The sequence below is a fragment of the Oryza glaberrima genome, chromosome 4, assembly GCF_000147395.1.
Source record: "Oryza glaberrima chromosome 4, OglaRS2, whole genome shotgun sequence".
Classification (NCBI taxonomy): Eukaryota; Viridiplantae; Streptophyta; class Magnoliopsida; order Poales; family Poaceae; genus Oryza; species Oryza glaberrima.
The window spans coordinates 4,331,667-4,357,883 of record NC_068329.1 but is presented as its reverse complement, the minus strand read 5'-3'; the positions used below and the strand labels follow the sequence as shown (position 1 = coordinate 4,357,883).

General features: G+C 43.3%; 2 protein-coding genes across 2 annotated transcripts; one reads left to right on the top strand and one right to left on the bottom strand.

Annotated features, from left to right (window-relative positions):
- LOC127770212 (probable amidase At4g34880) lies at window positions 1-26,217 on the bottom strand. Its single transcript, XM_052295878.1, has 8 exons — window positions 25,876-26,217; window positions 25,780-25,787; window positions 25,205-25,406; window positions 24,629-24,964; window positions 5,406-5,428; window positions 3,347-3,589; window positions 591-792; window positions 1-357 (listed from the first exon to the last, which is right to left on the bottom strand). Exons 1-8 carry the CDS (start codon window positions 26,215-26,217, stop codon window positions 1-3), a joined length of 1,713 nt encoding a protein of 570 aa, XP_052151838.1.
- On the top strand, window positions 15,306-16,576 carry LOC127771668 (uncharacterized). Its single transcript, XM_052297594.1, has 2 exons — window positions 15,306-16,035; window positions 16,140-16,576. The coding sequence occupies exons 1-2, from the start codon at window positions 15,536-15,538 to the stop codon at window positions 16,489-16,491; spliced, it is 852 nt and encodes a 283-aa protein (XP_052153554.1). The 5' UTR covers window positions 15,306-15,535; the 3' UTR covers window positions 16,492-16,576.

Below are 26,217 nucleotides of genomic sequence, written 5' to 3'. Positions count from 1 at the left end.
CTAGTGCTTGTAACGTGGCATCCTTCGAACTTTGGTAGCTTGCTCAAAAGCATAGGCCATTTCGATAAGCCTCGGCTCGTAGCCCTTCAATCCACCGAAGCAGATAGCAAATGGCACTCCCTGATTGTCATACCCAGCTGGTACAGCGATCGCCGGCATGCCGCCGATGGCGAAAATGGTGGAGGCGTCAGAGTTGGGTGTGACAATCGCATCCAACTGGTGCTTCTTCATCAGTTTCTCCAACACATCAGTAGATATCTCTTTGAGTATCTTGAGTACAGTTTTCTCCCTGGGTCCAATGCCATTGGTTTTTTGGGAATCAGTAAGAAAGCTCTGTCCAAAATCTTTAAGCCTCTCCTGCAACGAAGTGTGATACGACAATAAGTTCTTGCATGAGCTTCTTTTGGCAATTACATAAACATTGCAGTGTGCACAAAACTAATTTCCAGTTTATCTATACAAAAATAATATATTTTTTCAGAACATATATATGAAATCCATAAAAAAAAAGAAAGTAAATTTCATGATTTTTTTAAGGCATGAGAACTTGTGATGAAAGATTACTTATTCAAAGCAAATTTTACACTTACCTCCACAGGATGTGCATTGTTGAATGCTATGACATCTGCAAGAGAACGAACTGGGGAGTACAGCAAGTCTGACAAATAAGCATTTAAGCTTAACTTGAACTCTGCTTTCATAGCGACAAGATCAATTTCGAAAAGATGATTCTTTACTTCAGTCTGATTTTCTGTGGTGCCGATATTCTCTATCACCATGGCTCCATGTTCCCTTGATGAAAATATGAGTTAATAAATGAATGCAAATTCAGCTGTTTTAGCCAGCATTTTAATTGTTCAGCGCTAGTTTAGTCGTTTTGCTAAAAAAAATTGACATGATGTGGCACAATTTTTATAATTGTTTACCACTAAGTTTTCAAGACTATGACTACTGTAATGAACCAATTATATACTGTACGAACGTAACTATAATGTTTGACCCGCACTGTCTTGCCTTTAGATTAGGCCTACGCTTACTAAACTCTACAGAGCAAAAATAAGTAAGATTAAGATTTTGGGTGGATAAATGTTTAGGGAATTCTTTCTTAAAGGATAGATACTCATCTTTTTATATATTATTCGAAGAAAAAATATTTCACACTACTAGAGAGCTCATCTTTTATCCTAGTCCCCAAAATACAAATATATTAGATGTACTAAAAATGCATTTTAGTACCGGTTGATAACATCGGTTGGTGTTACCAAACGGTATTAAAGATGTCTTCATGGTTAGTTCAAAAAGAAAGCAAAAGCATCTCTATCTAAATCAGATGTGTGTAGTAGGTAGAATGGTAATGCACGTGAGGGCTGAGGTGAGACATCTTGAGTTTGAATCCCCATAATCCCTCATATTTTTTTCTTTAGTATATATCTATAGTACCGGTTCCTTCAAATGGTACTAAAGATTGAGATCTTTAGTCTCGGTTTCTTTGTCTCGGTTGCTATAACCAGTAATAAAGGGGGTACGAACCGGCAGTAAAGAGCCATTCTCGTAGTGTCAATTATAACTGTTATTAGTTCTATTTCACTTTATGTTTTCTTTCGAAGAGTGTTGATTGATCAAAACTTAATTAATTGGTATAATTTAGTTGCTCCGGTTGCTCATATTCATTTGAATGATAAAAACGGCATTTTAAAAACGGAATGAACTTCCCTCCTTCAATTCCTGGAGGGCCTTGTTCAAATCAGATGTTCTTCTGCATGTGTAGAATGAAGGATCCTTTAGGGTCCCTTTGATTTATAGGGAAAATATAGGAATTTTGGAGGATTTCAATCCCATGGAAAAAAATCCTATGAAGGCCTTTGAAACAAAGGATTGAATCCTATCCAATCCTTTAAAATTCCTATTGAATGGGTAATCCTATACATATTTTGGAGGAAAGTTAGCAAGAGGTCTAACCTCTTGGAACATTTCCTCTGAGTCTATCTCTCTCATCCGATTCCTGTGTTTTTCCTGCGCTCCAATCAAACGACCATTCCTGTGTTTTTCCTGTGTTTTTTGTAATCCTCTGTTTTACACTTCAATTCCTGTCAGAATCCTGTGTTTTTCCTATTCCTCCGTTTTTTCTACCCTGCAATTCAAAGGGGCCCTTAAAGTAGATAGTTTTTGATTGGTTACAAACTGTGTAATCATTTTCCTTCTCCTTCTGTAACTTGTAACTTGTAAATATTTTGAGTTCTTTTTTATAAAATTCACACTGCGAGGCAAAGCCTTGGCAGTACTTCAAGTAAAAGAAAAAGGCATTTTAGATGGAATTCATCAAAATGGTCAATCCGTTATATGTATTTAGCATTAATCAACAATGGACACATAGACATGAATAAGTTTTTTGGAAACTAAATGCATCTTAAAATAAAGATTTTTATGTGGTATATGTTCTAAGAACAAATTTTAACCAAAGATATTTTACAAAGAATAAATTGGAATTGTAGCAAGAGATGATGCTTTTTATGAAAATAAGACTATTCATCATTTATTAATTTTCTTTACAGATATATTTTTAGCCGAAAACCTTCAAATAGTATTTCTCATATGTGTAGGAATTGTCTCATGGGTATTGACTTGAAGACCAAGAAACTTATTCTAGCAGGAGTATCCATTTTATGATATAGCTTTTCATAAATCTTCATCTAAATCTTATATGTAAATACTTTTCAGGATAACGTACTGAATTCGGTTCTAGGCACAAGTAAAAAGGTGTGACGAAAACAAAAAAAAACTAATATATTTTGCATGTCGAAACTTGGACTCCATAGTTATACAAATATTTGCCAACTTCGAATGAAAATGTACAAATATAAATGTATTTCTTCTTATATGTTGGAGTTGCCAGTCTTTTGCCTCCCATTTTCTGGAATATTTTAGTTGCTCTCTATCGAGCGAACTTTGGTTGTAGCAAGTAGCTGTAGTTTCTTGGAAGCAAAGACCATGATTTGTTCCATTTTCTATAAAAACTTATGGTTAATTAGATCCACCAGCGCATGGGGGAAAAAGTCATATGCCACATGCATATTTGCCTACTTATCCAGAAAGGTAAACGAGAGATTTTGTTGTATGCATATCGTACTTGTGAATTGATCATTAACTGATTATAACATAATTGACTGACTCTGCTTCTTTTCATTTTTAGGCCATGAATAAACAATATTGATATTACATTTGATTATACATTCGAACACCATGGAAGATAATATCATCAATATATTGCAACGACTCTTTTCTTCGTAAATTATGCAGACTGACTGCATGTATGCTAGGATGCATTTTTTAACCGCGCTTTGCTTACCTCATTAATGCAACATGTTTTTGGTATACCATCAATTGTTTCTTCCCATATTTTTCTTTAGTGAAAAAGCCATTGGGAATACCAATCCTCTTGCCCTTCAATCCATCCATCCTTAAGAAGTGTCCATATCCACCAGGTGGGATATACTTGGATGATGCTCCAGTGGCTTCAGCATCAAGTGCATCATACCCAACAATGTTATCCAGTACATGGACAGCATCCGACACTGTACGGCATATTGGCCTGCATAATGTTACATTAGAAAGTCAAACGGCTTTAAGTTTAACTAAATTTATAGATAAATATAGTAATATTTGCATTACAAAATTAGTTTTATTAAATTCATAATTAAATATAGGAAAAAGTATGAATTAACCCCGAACTATCGCGGTCGTCCGAATTATCCCACTGAACTACAAAACCGGACATTCTTCACCCCTCAACTATACAAATCGGACGAACTACCCCCCTCGACCCAATCCGCGGTGGTTTTGGTCTACGTAGCATTCCAATTAGCGTTTTTTAATTAAAAAATGGTGGGGCCTGTCTTTCATACTCTCCCACCTCTCTCTCTTCCCCACTATCCTCTCAATCTCTCTCTCTCTTCCCCTCTTTCTCTCAATCTCTCTCTGTTTGCAGGCGTGCACGGGGGCGGGCGGCGGATGGCAACGTTGAGCGCGAAGTGCTCGCGGTGGGCGAGGCGGAAGTAGAGCGTGGAGGCGTTGGTGCGAGGCGAATGCCCGCCTCCGCCGGATCGGTGGCTGCGGGGTCTCCTCCTCTGCTGCCGCCGCCGCCTCGCCTTGCCTCCTCCGCCGCACCACGCCGTTGCTCGCGGCCTCATCCGCCGACGCTTGCCGCCTCATCCCCCGCCGCTCGCCTCCTCCGCCGCCGCCGCCTCGCCTCGCTCGAGCAGCGCGAGCTCCCGCCACACCCCGCCGCCGCTCGCCGCCTCATCCCCCGCCGCTCGCCTCCTCCTCTGCCGCCGCCTCGCCTCGCTCGAGAAGCGCGAGCTCCCACCGCCGCTCGCCTCCTCCGCCGCCGCCGCTGCTCGTTGCCCCCCGCTTGCCGCTGTGCGCATGAGACAGAGAGTGAGATAAGAGAGAGGAAGAGTGAGAGAGAGAAGAGAGAGAAAGAGAGGGAATAGTGGAATAGGAGTATGACAGGTGGGTCCCATATTTTTTAAATAAATAAATTGCTGACTAGACTACCATGCGTACGCCACGTAGACCAAAACCACCGCAGATTGGGTCGAGGGGAGTAATTCGTCCGGTTTGCATAGTTAGGGGTGAAGAATATCCGGTTTTGTGGTTCAGGGGGTAATTCGGACGACCGCAATAGTTTAGGGGGTAATTCATACTTTTTCCTTAAATATATTTTTATAATAAATTTATGTTGGGTCGAAAATATTACTATTTTTTATAAACTTGGTTAAACTTGAAACAGTCTGACTTTGACCAAAGTCAAAACATCTTATAACCTGAATTGGAGGGAGTACGAATTTGTCCACACATCCAAACATAATTATCCATATCACGTTATTGTTGTTTGTCACAGTTTCAATTAGTTTTAGTCACTTCGTCCACAAATATAATCATTCCTAAATAGTTTACCAGAGACTAGCTAAAATCGAGAAAAAAGGATTTGGGGCAATTGCCTTCATACCCCTATTTTCAATTGTAATTGTGATTTTACCCTCATTTTATAGAGTTTACGATTTCACCCTGTTTTTGAAAATGAAATCGCCGTTTGCCCCTATAATGGACGACAGTTATATGGGTCCCACAATTGCGAGTTAAAGAATTGAAAATGAAAAGAAAACAGATGATTTTTGATATACTCGCTCTGCTTATAAATATTTGACACCGTTGATTTTTTAAGAGTAGATTACATCGCCGGTACACGAACTTGTTAGGCGGGTGCAATCTAGTACACGAACTTGTAAAATGCTCGTTTTGGTGCATGAACTTGTCTGGTGCGTGTGGAGGAAGGCAAGAAGATACTACATGGCTAATCTTATTGATTTAGGGGATAAATTTGGGAAGGATGCTATTAGACATACACCTCTTCACTAAAAAAAAATAGAATAAGATACAATGATAGTAGAAAAAGATTAAAAAAACCGAGCAATGATATAAAGGTTAGAAATATATAAAATTCATCATTCTAGGATGAAAATAAAGTAGAGACCAAATTTATAAATATTGAATATCTTATGCACATTCACTACACGTATGCACGTCACATCGTAGTTAACATCAGCTTTATAAAATTAACATTGCCAAGTTATTTTGGTCCTCATTCACACGAACTAGACAAGTTTGTGTACTGAAACGAGCATTTTACAAGTTTATGTACTAAATTGCACTTATCTAACAAACTATTTGTGTACCACCAATACAATTTACTCTTTTTTTAAATATGTTTGACCATTCGTCTTATTAAAAAAATTAAGTAATTATTAATTCTTTTCTAATCATTTGATTCATTGTTAAAATAATTTTATGTATACATATAATTTTAAAAAGTTAACGGTGTTGAATATTTAGAAACGGAGGGAGTACCAGATTACCGCTTTACCCTTGAAGGTATGAACTAACCTAAAGCTCTACAATTCCCTATCCGTTCCCTATCCCCGAATCCTAGCGAGGAGAAACAACAAGCAGCGAAGGCTCTAGCAAGCCGGCCGGTGCAGCAAGGCAAAACGGGTGGCGGTGGGGCAAGTCTGCTTGGCGAGCCAGTGGCGGCGGGAGCACCCGGCTGCAACCTGCAGGGTGAAGAGGCGGCGCAGCAAGCCAATTGCAAGGCGAGGCGAGCGAGCGGGCACGCAGGAGCAGCCAATTGCAAGGCAGGACTGCAGGAGGCTTAGGCGGCTCCGCGTGGCGAGCCGATGCAAGGCAAGCAGGCCGGCGCTGCTAGTGCTCAACAACAGCAGGAGGCTTCGGCGGCTTCTTGATGAGAGCGGGTACAATAGTGGGCGATACCAGCTCCACATATCATTTTGGGATGACGTGGAGGAGAGAGGAGAAATGAGAGAGAAGGAGCGGGGCGACTATTTTGTCGCCCGCTGCACACGCAGTCCAAGATTGTGGGTTCCGCCAGTAGATGGAATCATGGAAAAGCAGCGCGCCAGCACACCGTAGATGGGAAAGCAGCGGTCCTCCTGCCCGTGGTGTCCGCCTTCGCTTGAGTTCACCGGGACGGCCCTCCTCTACCGCGACCGCGGACCTTGTTGACCCAGCCGCCGCCGTCTCCTCACTTCCGCCGACGCGCCGCATTCGTCCCTCTCGGTCGACGCCGTAACCGCGTCCGCCACACAGCCAGCCGTCCTGCTCGGTCGCCGCCGTCTGCAACGTCAACCGCGTGGCCGCCGTCGTTCGGCTCGGTCGCCGCCATCTGCTGCGTCCGTCGGACTGCCGCCGTCGCCCGGCTCGCCCGCCGCCGTTTCCCGCGTCCGTCGCCTCCTTCATCGCGGTCGCTGCCATTTGTCGCATGGCCGCCGTCGTTCGCTACATGACTGCCGTCTTTGTCCTGCCCGACCGCTGACGTATACCGTGTTAGCCGCAAATTAAAGTCCGGCCATCGTCGTCCGCTTCGGCGTTCGTCCCGCTCGGCCATCGCCATCCCGCTTCCGGCGCACATCCGCCATGGCCATCGTCATCTAGCCTAGCCACCACACTCACATGTATCTGCTGGACTACCGCCATCACCTGCGTGCACCGGATGGCCGTCGTCATCCACCTACTCAAGCCCACATCATCTTCACAGGAGTCATCGACGGAATGGTAAAGAAAAGAAGGGAAGAGAAGAAACAAGATGGGAGGAGTAGGAGGAAGAAGGAGAACAAGGACAAAATAGTGGACCTCACAAGGATAGTAAAATATTTTGTTATAGTATTGTTATTGTAGATATTAGCTGCATTGCTTACTATAGATGACATGGCAATTTTTTAGAGCCGGCAGCCGGCTCTCTTATTGACCTTGCTCAAAACATTAATTCCCAACGTTGCTTCTACTATGTGGTTTCTGTGCCTCTTTTGCATGAATACTTATGCTATTTTGTCATATCATCAAGCTTGCTAGAAGTTCGATAAATATTAGTCCAAAACAGGGATAAGTACACATTTCAATGCATTGAAGTAGGGCAAATATGCAATAACAAACAATGGTATATATATCTTTTCATCACTGATTTAACACCGTCAAACTGACCATCCAAATCAGGGGTAACATGTTGCTGTATTTTCAAAAGAACTAGGGTAAAATCGCAAACCCTAAAAAATATGGGCAAAATCATAATTGCTATTGAAAGTAAGGGCATGAACGCAATTGTCCCAAAGGATTTGGGTGATTCACATTAGATGAGGAATGGTTGGGGGTTAAAAGGTGGTTGGGGATAAGATGAGGATGAATTTAATGAGAGTTGATTAATTAAACTACTGTATGCATATACGTGACATCCTAATCCAATTGAGATGTAGCCTGTGTGATCATGATTATTGTGCGCACTTTGAATAGTATCAACTTTTTAGTCGAGCCAGAGCAGAACTAACTTATAAATACATGTCCTTACAATCATATCACTTTTGGGTTAAACCTTTAACACGAAGAGAGAACTAAAGCGTAAGTGGGCTCGTTCGTTGGACGAGCTGCGCGACGCGGTTCTAGAGGATAGACGGTTACATTATAGCCTAGCATTCTGGAGACCGACTGTTACACTGTAGCCTAGCGGTTACAGTGCTCAAATAGCACCTCTAGTTCTAAGGTTTGACTTCTCACGGGAGCGAATTTTAGAACTTTTTTTTAAAAAAGGAACACGCTGGTCTGGGGGGGGGGGGGGGGCGTCAGAGAGTTCGTGGCTTTTGTCCGCCGGTTTGGGTGAGACTTCTTTTTCTTAATAAAATGCAGTGTGGGTGGCTATTTACCCGGCGGTCGAGTTTTTTTTAAATAAGTAGTACTCTAAAATGTTATTATGCTTATACTTGTTGTTAATTTATAAATACTTGGATTATTTGTATTTGTTTGTGGATGGAGGGTGTACTCGGTAGTTTTGCTATCGCTACCATGGGTTAAATTTTAATGGTGTAACTATTGGCAAAGTGAAAAGATACTGACAGTAAATTAACACTACAAACAATAATCAATTATTTTTAGATACATATATCTATAGATCTTACTATAAAAAATGATTTTCCAAATACATTAGGTTCCATTTTTATAGGTGGACCATTAAATAAACACCTGTAAAAGTATACTCTATTTTCATAAATGGTAAAAAAAGGTGAAAAATATTATGCATATTAAATTGTAGTTGGTTGTTTGGCCCTGTTTGGGAATTTTAAAATTCTAGCAAGAAGCAGCTGATTGGTAGTCAGTTTTTGAGAATTTAGAGAAACTGAAAACCCTAGCTTTTGGATTGTAGTTTATTTTCCGGGTTCTATAACCATAGCTTTTTAAAATCTGAATGAAAAACTAGACTATTTAGGGGGTGCTTATGATTCTATAACTAGTTGTAACTGCCGGAAACTCCCCATACATGTGTCACGTCCTAATAAATTCATCTCGAAATAAAAATCATTCTCTAAAAGGAATAATATAATTAATTAAAATTCGAAAAGAAATTGGCAAACACTAAAATACATATGAGAAAAATTCGAATGTGGCCCGGAGAATTTTTGTTAAATTCTCCTTGGTTTAAAAGGAGCCCTCAAATTTTACTCGAATTTTCAGAACATCGGAAATAATTATTAAGCAACAAAAACAGTTATCAAAGTTTATTAAAAAGAAAACTTAAAAATAACCCTGCTTCCTCCTTTGGGCCGAGCCCAGCCCAAAGTGTGTCCTCCCTCCCTCTCTTTTCCTCCCCTCTCTTTCCCGGGCCTCCACTTCCTCCTCTCCTCCTCTCGGCCTGCCTCGGCCCAGCCGCCCGGCCCAAGCCAGGCCGAGCCAAGCCAGCCGCGTGCGCACAACGCGCACTAACCGCGCGACGCGTGGGGCCCAGGCGTCGGTCGTCTCCTTCCTCCCGCCGGCTCCTCTCTCTCCCCCGTGCAACCCTAGCTCCTTTCTTCCCTCAAATCCGCGCAAATCAATTCCCTTCTTTCCAAATTGATTGGGGGGGGGGGGGAATTAATACCCTTTCCTTCCTCTTCAATTCCCCCTAATTTTCCCCTTGATTCGTGCTCTCAACCGCCCGGAACAGCCGCGCCATTCCCGGCCACCTTCCATGGCCGTCGGCCCCAAATCCTGCCGCCGTTCCCCGCCTCTCCCATGGCCGGATCGCTCCCTTCCACTATAAAATGGAGCCTCCTCCTTCCGTTCTCTCGTTTTTGCCTCTTCCCGAGCTCCCCCGTGGCCACACCACCTCTCCCCGCCGCCCTCCTTTCTCTCTCCCGTGCCGCCGGCCGCCTCCAGCCGCCTGTGCCGCCTCGCCTGTGCACCGGCCGACGTCGCCACCGCCTCCCTCGACTCTGCGATGCCACCCCCTTCGCCGGCCTCACCGTCCCCTCGCCCGAAGCTCGCCGGAACGGTGTCCTCGTTGACGTCCAGTGGTGTTGCCGCCACTGTGCCGCCTCCAGCCACCCCGGTTGCCGCGCCAGAGCGCCGGCCGACGTCATTGTCTCCTCCTCCGGCGTCGAAGCGTCGACCTCCACCCTGGCCTGCCCTCAGTTTCGTCCGGAGACCGCCGTGCCGCGTCGGCTTCTCCATACTCCATGTCGACGTCCCCTTTGGTTGGCCGTTCCTCTCCGTTGGCTCATCGTCCCGTTGTGCCGCCTCCGTCGTCGGCATCGCAGCGGCATGCTCCATGTCGTACTTGCCTCCGTGCAGCTGCTGCTGGCTGCCATCTTCGCCTCCTCGTCGGCCCCGGTCGTCGTCGTCGTCCTCTCGTCGTTCCCAGTCGTCGTGCTGTTCGTTCCTCCGTCAAGCCGTGCTCGTTCGTTGCCCGCGTTTTGTCAGAGTGTGCTGCAGCCCCGTCGTCGTCTTCGTCCTCGGCTCCGCGTCGTCAAGCCCTGCACTGGCCACGTCTCGCCTTCATCCAAGGACCGCCGCCGAAGTCGTCCTCTCATCGTTCGCCTCCGTCGTCCCCGAGCCGTCTCCACCGCGCCCGTTCGTCGTCGTCGTTCCACGCCCCGTCTCGTTGTGGTGAGGACCCCTCTACTGGCTGCCTCGTCCTCGCCCTTTCGATGTCGCCCCGTGCCCGTTGTGCGGTTGTCGACCCCGGTACTCGTGTACCAGTGTCGGTAGTCGTTCGTGTGTGCGTGTGGTGACCGTGTTAGTGTGCCCGCTCGGTAGCCACGTGGTTTCCACGTGTGTAGCCCACGTGGTATCTAGTGGAGTCCATTTGTCGGCCACTGGCCTCGGTTGACACACGGGGTCTGCTTCCGTCAACCCGTGGACTGTCTCTGTGTACCTGGTCCACCGTGGTCCCTTAGGTTGACATGTGGGGTCCGCATGTCAACAGCGTAGCCTTCCTGTCTTTTCCAGGCTAGCGCTTACACATGTTTTATAGTTGTAAAGCTTAATTATAATAATCCGCAAATCTCCATATAACAGCATTAAACTTCAGATGACCACGTCCTGGTCATACGAACTCCGAATCGACCCGTTCAAGTCTCTTAATGTTTGTTATAACCTAAAGAACCATGTGCCTTTCTTTTTATGTATTGTTATTGCTTCTTTGTAGGCTTGTAGCTTAGCTTGTGTGCTTCGCGAAGCTTCCATCGTTCCGGAGGTTCCCGAAGTGTGGTTCGTGGTTGTCGCCGAAGGTTCGAAAGGCCGTTCTCTCTAAGCAAGGCAAGTCACATCATCCTTGAGCATATTGAATCCCAGTTTATAAAATTATTTTGATTTAAATTATTGCATTAACGCTTTATTTAAGTTCTTGCGTTATTACTATTTTATTTAGCACTCCCTATTAATCCTTGTTATAGCCTTATCATTGCTATTGTTTATTATCACCTTGTTCACCCTAGGAAAATAAAACCCCAACTAGTGGGTAATCTATGCGTGGTTCCACTAGTATGAACTTAGGTAGATGCTTCGCTGATTAATTAGGCAACATTAGGTGGTTTTATAACTTTAGACTTTGGGAGTTCTCATATCATTTGGACACACACCTCTCCCTCTATTCAAAACCCCCAAAATGGTTTTAGGTTGGGCTCAAGGTGCATGGTTTTGATAGTAGCACCTCGGCCATCAAAAGGACCGGTCTTCGGGCTTCTATTGCAAAGCACTACCGTACTAACCACTTGTCTAATGAGTAAGGCTTAACTCGGTGTTTAGTCTAGTCCTGAACAAAACGACACGGATAGAGATGGATGAAGTCGTTATGATGAATATCTCTGAGGCAAATGAAGGCTACACGGGCTGCGGTTCGGCAGTCGAGATATGTAGGCAAATGAAGGCTACACGGGCCGGTGTCCGTTAGCCGAGATGCCATGGCACTGGACTAGCACGTGGGTGGTCTCACCTCTATGTGTGTGGTGCACCCGGTCTAGGTCCTATTGCTAGGGGCTCAATCCTGGCCTGCCTGTCCCGGGATACCGGTCGTAGGCAGGGTTGGGTCGGTGCTTTTGTTCACGGCTAGGATGGGTGAAGGGTTATGTCACATTTTTTATGATGGGTTCCACTTGCAAGGGAATGCAGAGTAAAGGCGTGTCTTGTTGTTAACAGTGAAATTTGGTAAGCCCGGAGTAGTCATCGGCTTAGAGTCAGCATCGGCTTGGAAGTCCTGAGATTAGCCGATGAGAGTTGTCAAGTCGTCAGTTGTCGGATTCTTGCTATATTCGGTTAAGGAAATTGATCTACTAAAGGAAGCTTATCTAGAAGAGACCGAGTTCAAAGAGAATGCGGCATGGCATGTTATCTATTAATTAGGAATAGTTTGTTAGTTTCCTTTTATCTCTAGGAAAGTATGTTTAGTGTCCTATAAGGACTTTATTTTTTTCTTTTATCTTTAGGAAAGTTTATTTCTTGTCCGACAAGGACTTGTATCAACCCATGGGTATAAATATGTACACTCGGGGTCTATGTGATCTATCTCTACGATCAATACAATTTGGCGCATCGCCACCCTTTTTACTTCTACTTTTGTTTTTTACGTTCCGGCGGAACTTGGCACCCGACGCGGGGCTGCATCGTCTTCGATCTCCGACGAAGGGATAAGTCCAATGTTCCGCCGGCCTAGGCAATTGTATCGTTTACGTCGGCGTCGTTCAAGGCTGCATCAGTACATTCGACCTCTTGGATTGCTCTGGTTTGGATGATATATTTGCCTACCTATTTATCATATGTCTATGTTAATCTAGTCTTAGCATATCAATTTATCTCTATCGGCTGCTTCTCGTTTTAGGGTTTCTGCCGGTATCGGCTAAATCGTATTGCTAGATTAGATTAGCTTAGACATCTACCACCCTAAAAATCAGTCAACGGCTTGATTGTCTAGATATTATGTTTCTTTTCATACTTAGTGCTGCATCAGTTAAGTTTGATCTACTAAGCCGTGCTTAGAACCATAATCTCTAGCCTGCTTCTTGATTGCCAATAAGGGTTTCATCGAGGTTTCAGCTGGTGAGTTATCTGGACGTTGCATCGGCTCATAAGGATTGCACATACATATAAGTTGGATTTCGCCGATGACAACAAAGGTTTCACTGTTTAATCTAATCTTGTGGATTTCTTGACATCGGACCTCCAGCCGATGTGTGCTTTAACCTTCGGATCGATGCTTATTTATCATATCATTGCTAGCCGATTGATTTATACTGGATTATATTGCAATATTATATTATCATCAGCCGATTGCCTTTATATCATCATCTACATTGGACATATAGCCGATTTATCGAAATCCTATCGCTATCGGCTGGTATTGGCATTGGCTATTACCGATATCGGCTGAGATTGCTCCATCGGCTTGTCAGCCGATCGACTGTTTTGATCTACTATTTGCATATCTTGTCAGTTGCAGGATCAAACTGACTGGCACGCCCGCATCTCATCAACCTTTGGACCTGCACAGGAGCTAAGCAGATTTCCCAGGCTAGTGTGTTCGATTTTTTCGTCAACACTTGTGGGTAAAGATGTACACCTCTGATCAGAGTATAATCTATTCGAATAGCCGCTCCCTCGGTTATGGGCAAGCCTAGCAATGTACCCAAGTTAGTGGTTTACTTCTTAAAACTTGCTTAACAACTAAAACGTGGAATGGTTGGCCTGGGTTGGCTTGGGATGAGCTGGGACCCAGGTAGGTTGCCAGTTCGGTCTGAATCATCGTAGGCCTTGGGTTAAGACAGGTTCGTGTGGGTTCATGGCCTTGAGTAATAATATTGTGTAGCTCTAGGATTATATTTACAAAATAACTTTGGGCAACTAAGTGACTTTTAAATGCTATTTACTGCCAAACCTAACCTATATTATTACCCCTTGTATCCCCTTGCATTAATCATGCATCTCCCGGTGTGACTTGCTGAGTACTGTGGTTGTACTCATTCTTGCTCTATCTCTCCCTCTTTCAGTAAGAGAAGCTTTGGAGAAGAAGTCTGTTGACGGTCGTTATCGATCAGTTTCGACCGTTGATACTACCAAAATAAAGGATAACTAGTGATGCTTGCAATGCATAAATCTGTTAGAATAATAATATTCCACTGGTATTAGGTTTACTAACCTTTTACAGAGAATGATCATAAAGTGGAGGAGAATCGACATCAACTCAGACGATAAATCAATCGGACGATGTCGGGAACCAGACTTATGAATAGATGGGCCAAGAACTCAGAACTGACACGATGAATTGGGCCAAAATTCAGAAGTCTGCAAAGTGGAGCAATAGAGGAGGCCACCAGCCGAAATTGGGCTGGATTGGACCAGCCCTAGGTTCGGCCGAACCTGGTGGTTCGGCCGAACCAATCCCGGCGCCGTTGGATGTAGGTTTTGGCGTCGACGTCCAGGATTGCATCCCAATGACGGTTGGAGGGCACTTCGGACAATTCCCCTTCTACAACCGTCATAACTACCTCTATATAAGGAGCTCACTCTCTTCACTTCACACACATCTCAAGCAATAGCTCTCTCATTTCTCTCAAGTTTAATTTAGTAGTATCTAGCTGGTGGAATAGAAATAGAATAGGAGTCAGGAGTCCGGAAGCCTTCGGAAGAGTTCAGGTATGGCTCTAGTAGCTTTCCTTTCCTCTTTTCTAAGCTTTGTACTTTTATTAGAATACTTTTCTATATACATTTATGGTATTGAAAGGCTTTCCAAATATATGAGTACCTACTTTATATTATGTTCATGTTATGCTGAATATACGGCTAGCTTATCTGGGAGATGCTTTGGTGCGGGTATAATGTTTGCATATGCAATTGCTCTATGTCATGACGATGATATTATAGTAGTATTTGGTAATTTAGGCGTGGTGTCTAGATTACGAGATATCATTATTTGGGGTTATATATTGCGGATGAGAGGTGGGCCGCTGATGGTGACAGCTCAATACGGGTATTCCTTCGCGCCTATATATAATCCTAAGTTAATTCCCTGGGGAGGGTATTCCTCCGTATTTAGCCCCGGTTGTATGGTCATGACGGGCTGTTGTAAGGAACTCGGTAGTCAGGGGTGGCTTCTCAAAGTACCAGGAGGGCATCATATTGAGGGTATTAGCTAGTATATCAGTTAACTATAATGTATGTATACTATGTATATTATAAGTACATGAATAGATTCTCTTTCTCTTTTCTTTCCACCTAGCTTAGATTATTTATTATGAGAATGAATTGTTAATGCTTGTGTATCACTCTACCCTTGGATTATCTTAACCCCTGCTTATAATATGATTATCACAAGTAATATATAAACTATTAGTCAATCTCTCTCTACATGATCTTCCCACGGGATAAAATAAATACGATACCCTTGGAATACTCTCGGGTGAAATGCTACAATGGTATATCCGTGCGCATGCGGATAAACTCTGCAACCATAATATACCCGAAGTATTTTTGCGCCATTGCTAAAAATTATATTTCTAGTAATGTCGTTAAGAAATACCAACAAAGTCCTAGGTAGAGTCCTGTCTTATACCCCAGTTGAGCGCCTGTGAAGATGGAGCCGTAGGCCCGCTAGTCCGCTGCTGTTTATTTGTGTTTGTCAGGCCTTAAGTGCCTTTGTAATAATGTAAATATTATCGATATAATAAAGATGTATCTTTTGTATCATGTTTGTGTGTGTGGTGTACCTTGGCTTTTCAAGGACGGGGATAAATACACTAACGTTCAGGAAAATGTATTTTTTCAGGCGCGACAACATGCCCGTTGTCTCCACTCTTCACCACCACCAACTCATTTCTCCATCAAACTCTCCACTCGATCTCCTCTCCGTCTCTACCGCTTCTCTTTTTTCTCCTCTGCACCATTGTCATCTTGTCTCCTGGTGCTCGACGAGGCGTCGTCTAATAGCTGGAAAAACAAAAATGCTTTGGTTACTTACCCAACGGTGTCCTGTCGAGGGGTGATCGGGATGACGCCGGCCCGGCTGGTGAGACCCACCGTCGGCTTAATCCCGACCACCGAATTCCACGACGACGGGCAGATTATCGACCCATCTGTCTCCGTCCCCAGCGTCACCGCCGCCATGTTCGCCGCCGCGGCCACCGCCGAACCGCTGCTCGACCAGCACGGGGTAGCCGTGACCACGTACGGGTTCTTCCTCATGGACAATTCGACAAACACTTTGTTTACGCGATGAAATGCTGGGGAGATGACATGCACAGAGTTTTGGGGTTGCCACCACCACCACTTACCAGCGTCTCGCCGCCGCGTGCGCTCCAGCCGTTCGTCAAGGGACGGAAGCTGGACCACTCGGCGGGGTTGGACTTGCCGAGGATGACGGCGCCGGCGGCGCGGAGGCGGGCCGCCACGCCGGCGTCGCAGCGGACGACGGAACCGAGCAGCGCCAGCGACCCGGCCGTCGTGTTGAGCCGGTCGCGCGTCGCGATGTTGTCCTTGAGGAGGACGGGGACGCCGTGCAGCGGCCCGAAGCCACGGCGGCCGGAGGCTCGCTCGGCGTCGGCGCGCGCCGCCTGGGCGAGCGCGTCGGGGTTGACCTCGATGACGGCGTGCAGCAGCGGGTTGAGGCGGGCGACGCGGTCGAGGTAGAAGCGGACGAGCGCTGTGGAGGTGAGGCTGCCGTTGCTGAAGCCGAGCTGGATGGCGTCGAAGGTGGCTTCCTCGATCTGGAACGCTCGGCAGGCGGTGGCGGCGGCGGCGAGCGCCATGATAGCGGCGGCGAGTTGCAGCGGCAGGTGAGACATAATGCACGTGCTTTTAGTGTCAGTATGTTTTTATTTTGCGTTTGTTAATCGAGACACGAACGGCATGAGTAAGAGTAAGCACCGAGCAGTGAATTTATAGGTATAGCAGTGGAGGAGTATATGATACGACACATATGCCATGACGCCACTATTACTAATTTTCGCACAAATGTGCTCTTTAGTTAACCAAATCCCACGAATGTTCTTAGACAAAATTTACTACGGAACGCTAAAAAAATATAATTAACTAAGGGATACCGTAAAGACATAAATTAGCTATGGAACACTAATTAGCTAATAGACACCGGACATATTATTTTATTATTTTTATAGAAACGGAGAGAGAAAGAGCGTCGTTTTGCTTTTGCTCAAGTCGCACCGATGCCGCTGGGATCTGCCCCATGGCAGCGAGCTGCCACGCCATGACCGGACTAAACAAATGGGAGAGAGGAAGAGATAAGAAAGAGAAGAAGAAGAAAAGAGAAAAAAAATAGAAACCATGAAAAAGGAGGAAGAAATGGAAAAAAATGAAAAAGGCGATGATGGAGTGATGGACGTCGCGCACGCCGCCACCGCATGGTCAAACGGCGTCGTCGCCCGGCCCCAACAGCCACACATGCGCAAAGCCATCGCCCTGTCGCGCCTGCGCGAACCCATCGCATCCACCCGCGCCACAGTTCTCGGCTGCACCTGCGCCCGCCGCGTTGCCATGCCTGGCGCCCCGGCCGCGCTCACCCTCCAGCCGCTTGCAGCGTTGGCCATTCGCGACGTCGGCCGCCCACCATGGCCATCTACCCGCTCCACCACTCGCAGCGTGGGCATCCATAGCGCCCACTGTGCCGCCTCACCCCTGGTGCCGGCTGGACCATGCCTAAGTATTAATTACTTTTCTAATACTTGCGCATGAACTTCCTTTTCTATCTAGAGTCCTAATACTATAGCACTTAGTACGAATACTAAACAATGAACCTGTAAAGATGTAAATCTATCTTTCTTAGATAAAATAATTAAATAATATAAGAAATGATCCCGAATACTTACTTAATAGAAGACCTGGAGCAGAGTGTACCGATAGCTCTGGTACTCTTACAGAATTCCTCCTAGGAAACTACACTCGTCGAGGCAGAAATCGGAAAGAGCACCAAACTTCCGAGCACTCCTCCATAGCTTTCCCTCACTCTCTACCTACCTCTAATATATAAAAGATACAATAGATCCTCTTGTAATTCAGCTCAAAGTTGTGTGTTCTAAAAATGAGATGAGCTCCTCCTTTTATTTGCTCCATATGATGGTTATAGGTATGCGAAATTTCCAAAATGCCGTCCAACCATCTTTGTAAAGTCATCAGTAGCAAACACGTGGAAGACCAGGATCAAAGGCGCCAGTGGTGGTTCGGCCAAACCCTGGGCCCCACCTCCTGGCCTCTCCTTTAGCTAGGAGATTGAGTGGTGGGTCCTGATGGCAGTTACGACAGTTATGACCCATTCCATGATGGTTTCACTTGACTTGTGGGTCCTTCAATCCGTGTACTTGTGTCTAATTGGCCGGATGTATGTTTCCTTACATGACTGGTGTGTTTTCTCCTTAAAATACCTGCATACTCATATTTCACCAACACTAGTGGAAATAATTAGTAATAATCCCTACCACTAAGTTGGATATCATATTTTATATTATTATATGTAGACATTGACGGTCAGATATTATGATTTAAGGATTGTCAACAGTGCCTTTTTTAATTAACCGGCACCTATAATATATTGTAGGTGTTATTTTTTAAAAAAAGTTACCTATAATATCAGTGATGATTTTTCTTTATAATCGACACCTATAATTGCTCAAAAGTGCCATTTGTAAATTTTTTAACCTGCATAGGTGGAAAAAGGTTTATGGGTGTCGATTTTATCATTTCCTGCATCTATGGTACCATCCCTTTTGTGTGTTTATATGATAGTGCCTTAGGCCCATTGGATAGAGGTCCAATACAAGCGGTAGAGGAGACCTTGCCTTCATCTCTCCCGTCTATCTTGGCTGTCGCGCAGATTGAACGCGTCGTCGTCCATGCCGGGTTGGTAGCACAGCGGAAGGATAAGTTGTAATAGTTCGAGCAAGTAAAATATATCTTTTTTTTCTTTCTAGCTACTTTGGAATGGTCAAAACATCCTTTTCTGGCAGGACTATTGGCTTAATGGAGCCAATCCGAGTCTCCGAGAGTTAAGAGTAGGAGAACGGTAACAGTTGCTCTACAGCAGAAACAATGGCTGAAACACATTCAATTCAAGATGCACCTGGACTCCAAGATGCACCTGGACTCGGCATGCAGGCAGACTATACTTCAATGATACTTGTTGCTTTGGAGACGGTTACAATCAGTCACTCTGCAGGATGATCTTCAGGATTATTTTTCTTGGAAGTGGGAAATCTCAGGTCTGCTTACAAGGAACTGTTTCTTTTTTTTTTGACACCTGCAAGGAACTGTTTCTGGCACCAGCCCCTAATGGCCTTATCCTTGCCAGCTCCACCAAAGTGCCAATATTTAATTTAGACGAGGTGTTTTATAATGATCTCTTGCAGTGATAAAATCTATCCAAACTGTTTATATTTGGCAAAATTTACTGGAAGGCATTGTGATTTTGTGATTTTAGCTGCTGAACATGATAAAAGTTAATCTATCTATTTTTAGTAGAATAGGAGAAAGAAGTTGTGCGAAATATCAAAATTGCCCTTAGCCCCTTCCTCCATGTTTCCATTCTCTGATCGGCCCCGAGGTGAGCTGTCCGTTGCTGGAATTTTTACAATTTAGTCTTTTTAAAAAACTTATTTCACAAATAGATCCCAAAAAAACTTACCTAAAAATGATCCTTTTTGGGTGCCAGAGTCGCTGGCGCCGTTGTCGTCCTCCAGCCACCGTAGCTGGTCGGTGCCGAGGTGGCAGGGGGAGCGCACTAATGTGGCTGGCGCCCCCCATCCCCCTGGCCCGCCCGCCATTTTTCCTCTCCTCTCCTCTCTAGTGTAGATGTGCAACATTTTTTTATTTTGTATTATTTTTTTTGGTATTTTCTTCACAAGAACCAACCATGTGACTTTTTCGAACATTCTTGAGCCTTTTTTTTTACATCTTTTATATCCTATAAACACAAAAAGTTGGGGTTTGTATTTTTTTTTGTTACATTTGGGTGCCATTTCTTAAATCAGGCGTAACTTTCTCATACGGACTCGGAATCAGGCAAATAATATATCCACGGACATTTACAAATTAGAACCTCCAAATTCCGCTTGCAAGATTGTGTTTTCGAGGCTAGAAGCTTTTCGGTAGAGCTTTAGAAAATTCTACAAGTCACATATTTCGTCCATTTGAGTTTATTTTTTTATGGTTGGTTCTTGTGCTCTTAAGTGTGAAAAAATATAAAAAAACTAAAATAAAAATAAAAAAGTTGCATCTATGTAGAGAGAACAAGATTGTAGAATTAGATGGGGGGCGCCAGCATGCAAAACCCTTGGGAGACATGGTTGCTGTAAGGTGACAAGGATTTGATGTATCAATGTTCCACTTTTATCATGGTAATTTAGTAACGTTGACTAGTTAATTTATTGACTGCTGTAAAATATTGTTCAAGTAAATTATGGCTATCATTTCATGTGGTTATATTTTGAATTAGATTAAGTATTTAGTAACGTTGACTAGTTAATCTATTGAGCGCATTATGTTAATCTAATGTGTTCACATAAAAAATCTATTGGCCACATATTTCATTCGTTCGAGTTTAAAATAAAAATAAAAAGGTCGCAACTCCACGGAGAGAAACAGGATTGGAGGGGGGGCGCTAGCCATGCTGGCTCCCTCCTCCTACCACGTCGGTTCACGTGTGCCACAGTGGCGGGGGACTATACCAATCATCCTGGCGCTGTTCCGTTCGACCACGGTGACAGCCACTCTGGCGCCATCAAAAGAACCATTTTTAAGATAAATTTTAAGGGTCTATTTGTGAAATAAGTTCAGTAAGATCATATCGTAAAAATTCAGCTGTCCGTAGCGCACCAATTCAAGCTCTCCAACCTGCACTTCGTCAACGAGCACGTGGCACGAAAGGGAAAAGGGAGTCCTGTTGTTAGTGTGCGGCAGTGTGGCCTCCATCCTCGGGATGTCAGATGAGGGCTTGCGTGTGGCATGGCGCCACCTGACGTACGCCGCTGTGGCACGCGCTCGATTTTCTTTAGAAGTAATACTCCCTCCATCTACTTTTAATATAGTTATATTTTATCTTGACACACAGAACAATAATAAGTAATTCTACTTATCATCCATTTAAATATGATACTAGTCATTTCTCGTAAACAAGCGATTCATTAATATTTATAATTCTCAAGATCCATATAGCCAATCAGGTGTGCAAGAATGGAGAGTCATGCATTAAATCCGAGAAAGTCATTAAGATGATAGGTTGTTGAAAGTAGATGGAGGGAGTATGATTTAATGAAAAATCATAAAATTATATGTCGGTCAGGTGAAATCGTAAGTTTAGCACCTTATCGAACAACCGTGGTTCATCGACAGGGACCTCTCGAACAACGGCTGTTTGGTAGGGGCTTTGTATTAAGACCTATCGAACATGGGATGTTCAACATGCCCCTTGCATGCATGCACTTTTTATTACTCCCTCTATCTAATTTTGATAGTCATGTTTCATATTGACATATAGATCAAGGATAAGTAATTCTACTTATCATCCATTTAAACATGCTACTAGTCATTCCTTGTAAAGAAGTGATTAATTAATATTTACATTTCTCAATGCCCATGTAGCCAATCATGTGTGGAAGAATGGAGAGTCACATATTAAATTCGAGAAAATCATTAAGATGATAGGTTGTTGGTTTGAAATATGCCTATCAAAAATAAAACTTTCAGATTTAAAAATATAACTATCAAAAGTAGATGGAGGGAGTATTATTTTCCTGGGCCCATGATCCTGTCGAACAATGGTGGTTCGACAGGTCCTATTGAACCACCGTTATTCGACAAGTGTTAAACTTATGATTTCATCTGAACGACCTATATTTTTGTGATTTTCATTCAAATCGTATTATTTCTAAGAAAAATTCCTCTCTGCACCGTCCACCTCTCGACAGACTAGCAAGATCGGTGAACAGCTTGTCGAACTCCTCACCTCCACAGCGCCGGCAGCGCCCACACCGGCATCCTGCAAACTCTTCTTATGAATAATGGGTTAATATATTTTTTTTTCTAAAAAGTATCGTTTAACAATTTGAAAAGCGTACGAAACAGAAAGCCTGGGAGATGAACACAACCCTCACATAAATCGCCTGTTCGGGCACAAGCACAATGCCCACATCCACCTCGCCTACATGCCTCCACTGACCACTGACCACTGCTTCCTTCAACCTCAACGGCCAGCAGTGAGATTGTCTCTCCGGTGACCACTCAACATCCATCAAGTCCAAGAGGACTCCGCGAAGACACCGATCTGCCACAACAATTACTGACATTGACCAAGGTTGAGAGGATGATTTTGCTGTGCGTGAAGCTGGCGGGTGATGGTGTATGATCTGAAGACAAGGAAATGTAGAGATTTGGGGAATCAGGGAGGAAAGAAAAGGAAGGATCTGACCAGTGGGACTAGCTAGCTAGGGGCGTTCTTGGCCTTTTATATTTTCTCTCTCTCATATTCAAACAAAAATAATATTTTAATGGGTGCGGTGTTTAAGTAACAAATAACCATATTTTGATCCAAAGATTGACTTTTGTCATGTGCAAAAACTAAAACCACGAAGTTACGATGATTACGGAAAATTTTGCCTTTATATTTTCTACTCCCTCCGTTTTACAATGTAAGTCATTCTAGCATTTTCCACATTCATATTAATATTAATGAATCTAGACATATATATATATATATCTATCTAGATTCATTAACATTAATATAAATATGAGAAATGCTAAAATGACTTACCTTGTGAAACGGAGGAAGTACTCAATATTTTGCTTACGCATGTGCTTGTAAGACAAATTTTAAATTTTAAACTTTAATTTGTAAAACAAATTTTGGTGTTGATGTTGTGGTTTTTCACCATTAATGTTGGTGTTGATGCTATTTAAGGACATATATAAGGACATATTTAAGGACATCAAACTTCGAATTACTAAGGACATATATATAAAAGTTTTACTTATAAATTATTTTTTACTTGCTACTTCCTCCGTTTCACAATGTAAGTCATTCTAGCAGAGGTAGTAATAATCAGTTGGGATATGCATATGCATAAGTGAACAGAAGTGACCGGTAGTACTTAAATCATACCAATTTATACTACCAATTCAACTTGTTTGGTTTGAATATTTCTTCTAGTTAGTTGCAGATCTTATAGATCAATGACTGGGCCGACTGGCGGCCCTTTAATGTTGTTGTTGGACTTCTGATCAGCTACGACAGTGCAATCTGTTAACTCCGGTCCACTGTGCCTTTTGGCGACCAAAACTTGGAAACAATCGCCTCCCTGCCGCTTTCATTAGCGGGAAAAATGGAGGTTCTTGGACACCCTGATAGCTTTGGATAATACGGAAAGGAAAGAAGAATCGGGTTTTCAACCGGGAGCTTCCAACTTGGCCTGAAGTTGTATCGCAAAGCTACGGAAAAAGCCCAGCTATAGTGACCAGGTAAACTATAAGTCGCTTTTCTGGTCGTCTCGTAGGTTGTACTTGTTTGAGTCCTCTATTTTGATAACGTGAGATGTAAGATTGTTGTTTTATTATTTGTTGTCCGCTCTATGTAACTGACAGGGTGTCACTTTGTCTGTTTATTTCCATAATTCTCTATATGTCTAAATTTATTAGCATCTAAATGAATGTGGACAATGCTAAAAAGTCTTACATTGTGAAACGGAGGAAGTATAATATAGACAAAGAATACAATGGGTTGAGAACAATGGAAGGACCAAATAAGTATCATGTATAGGTTATTTGCACTTATAACATGCCTCAATGCCCCCTCACATGTGCACACGACATTCTAATTAGCTTATAACAGAGTATGATTAGTTATAATGTGTTATTTTGGCCTTGATTCACATGCACCGGACAAATTTGTGTACTGAAACAAGCGTTTTATAAGTTCGTGTACTAAATTGTATCAACCTATTCCCTGCAAAAAAAAAATCAACGTATCAAGTTCGTGTATCACCAATACAATTTACTCATATAGAAATGTTATTGGGATGTCTGAAAAAATGGTTTTAAATACTACCTCAGTTTTCATTTACTTGTCACTTTGACCACGTTTTAGGTTTGCAAATACTTGACACAACAAGCTTACCAAGGTAGTGATTCCTATTTTGTCCTTGCTGAGCCTAAGATAATACTCCCACTTAACTAGGGGCATTTTGGTCATTTTAAACTTGATTGCATTAGTATGTGGCGTGGCCAAAAGTGATTCATAAATAAAAGTGGAGGAAGTAGTGTATAACATCTAAGTTAAGAGGCTGTGTGCATGCTGTAGGTGAGATCCACCCATACACTTCGCCCTTTTTCCTCATGATAAGAGGCACTAGGGCTGCCGGTAGCACAGGTGAATGGTGAAACGAAAGTTTTATAGTGGATATGTAGATGGGGACATAGATATGTAGATGGATGCCGGTCCTTGTTTGTGGGTTAGATCACTTATATGCACTACACTAGTATGCTACAGAAAGCAGCGTCCCAACCAAACCTTGACGCTATCAGCGTTAGCGTCCATCCTTTTTCAAAATAGGATATCCTATTTACCAGATATTTAATTTTTGAATTATAAATTAATATAATACATTGAACATATAATACTCTGGACTACCAAATTTTTGGCATCCCTGAATTGGACAACAAAACTAGATGGCTATTTAGTTCCATCAATTTATTTGGGCAAGGATCAAAAAGCTCCGTGAATTATATAACACAAATTTTATATACACTATATCTTGAAGCCAGGCATCATTCGAACTTTGGTAGCTTGCTCATAAGCATAGGCCATTTCAATCACCCTTGGCTCATAGCCCTTCAATCCACCGAAGCAAGTACCAAATGGCACTCCTTGACTGTCGTACCTAGCCGGCACGGTGATCGCTGGCATGCCACTGACGGCGAAGAAGACTCTCCCGTTGTTATTGGGCGTGACAATCGCATCCAACTGGTGCATCCTCATCAACTTCTCCAGCCCATCAGCAGACAGCTTATTGAGATGTTGGATTGAAGCTTTCTCCACCGGTCCAACGCCGTTGGTCTTTTTGGCTTCAATAAAATAGGGTTGTCCAAAATCTTTAAGCCTCTCCTGTAACAAAGCGTCATACAACACTATGTTCTGGCATACTTATTTTTGGCAATTAAATCGTAATTAAACAAGAGTGTGCTCAAATTTAATTTTCTGCATTGGGTTGCAAAATTTGCACTTTCAAGAATATATATATGAAATCCATCACAACAAATTCATATCTAATCTTATAATTTTTTCAAGCCAAGAGAATTTGTGATGCAAGATTGATTAATTAATTCAATTAGCTTCCATACATACCTCCACCGGATATGCCTTGTTGAATGCTATGACATCTGCAAGGGAACGAACTGGGGAATACAACAAGTCGGACAAATAAGCATTCAAGCTTAACTTGAACTCTGCTATCATTGCGATATGCTCGTTGGAAAAAAGAACATTCTGTACTTCAGTCAGATTTTTTGCGATGTCAATGTTCTCAATCACCATGGCTCCATGTTTCCTTTGATTAAGAAGATATGACGTTTTTTAGAACATTAAGAAGATATGACTTAATAAACGATGAATGCTAGTATAATTCATTTTGAGCTATTTTAGCCAACATTTTAATGGTTCTGCGGTACACAATATGGCACACTTTTTATTATTGTATACAACTCAATTTGCAAGACTATATCCAGATAAATAAACAAAATAATTTGTTGTATATTTTCCACGTGCATATTTTCCTACTATATCCAGATAAATAAACAAAAGAATTTGTTGTGTATGCGATAGTTTTTATCATATTATTGAATCGATCATTTGCTGATTACAGTGCTTAATATGATTGACTGAGTCTACTTTCTTTTTTCATTTTTATGCCAGAAACAAACAATATTGACTATAACATTTTATTATACTTTCAAACATCATAGAAAGAATATTATTTTACTGCAACAATTTCTTTCTTCATAAATTATGCTTCTAACACGAATATCACCAAAATCTTTTATAGACTGAGACCCGGCCGTCGTGTTGAGCCGGTCGCGTGTCGCGATGTTGTCCTTGAGGAGGACGGGGACGCCGTGGAGCGGCCCGCAGCGGCGACCGGTGGCGCGCTCGGCGTCGGCGCGCACCGCCTGGGTGAGCGCGTCGGGGTTGACCTCGATGACGGCGTGCAGCAGCGGGTTGAGGCCGGTGATCTGGTGGAGGTAGAAGCGGACGAGCGCCGTGGAGGTGAGGCTGCCGTTGCTGAAGCCGAGCTGGATGGCGTCGACGGTGGCCTCGTGGAACTCGAAGCCGGTGGCGGTGGCGACGGCGGCGAGAGCCAT

Coding starts and splice junctions, on each gene's coding strand:
- LOC127771668 (XM_052297594.1), top strand. CDS start 15,536: ATGTATCTTTTGTATCATGTTTGTGTGTGTGGTGTACCTTGGCTTTTC. Junction 16,036..16,139: donor GTAGCCGTGACCACGTACGG/GTTCTTCCTCAT, acceptor ACCACTTACCAG/CGTCTCGCCGCCGCGTGCGC.
- LOC127770212 (XM_052295878.1), bottom strand. CDS start 26,217: ATGGCTCTCGCCGCCGTCGCCACCGCCACCGGCTTCGAGTTCCACGAG. Junction 5,429..24,628: donor AAGCTACCAAAGTTCGAATG/ATGCCTGGCTTC, acceptor TTGTATCTTATT/CTATTTTTTTTTAGTGAAGA. Junction 358..590: donor ACAATGCACATCCTGTGGAG/GTAAGTGTAAAA, acceptor ACTTCGTTGCAG/GAGAGGCTTAAAGATTTTGG.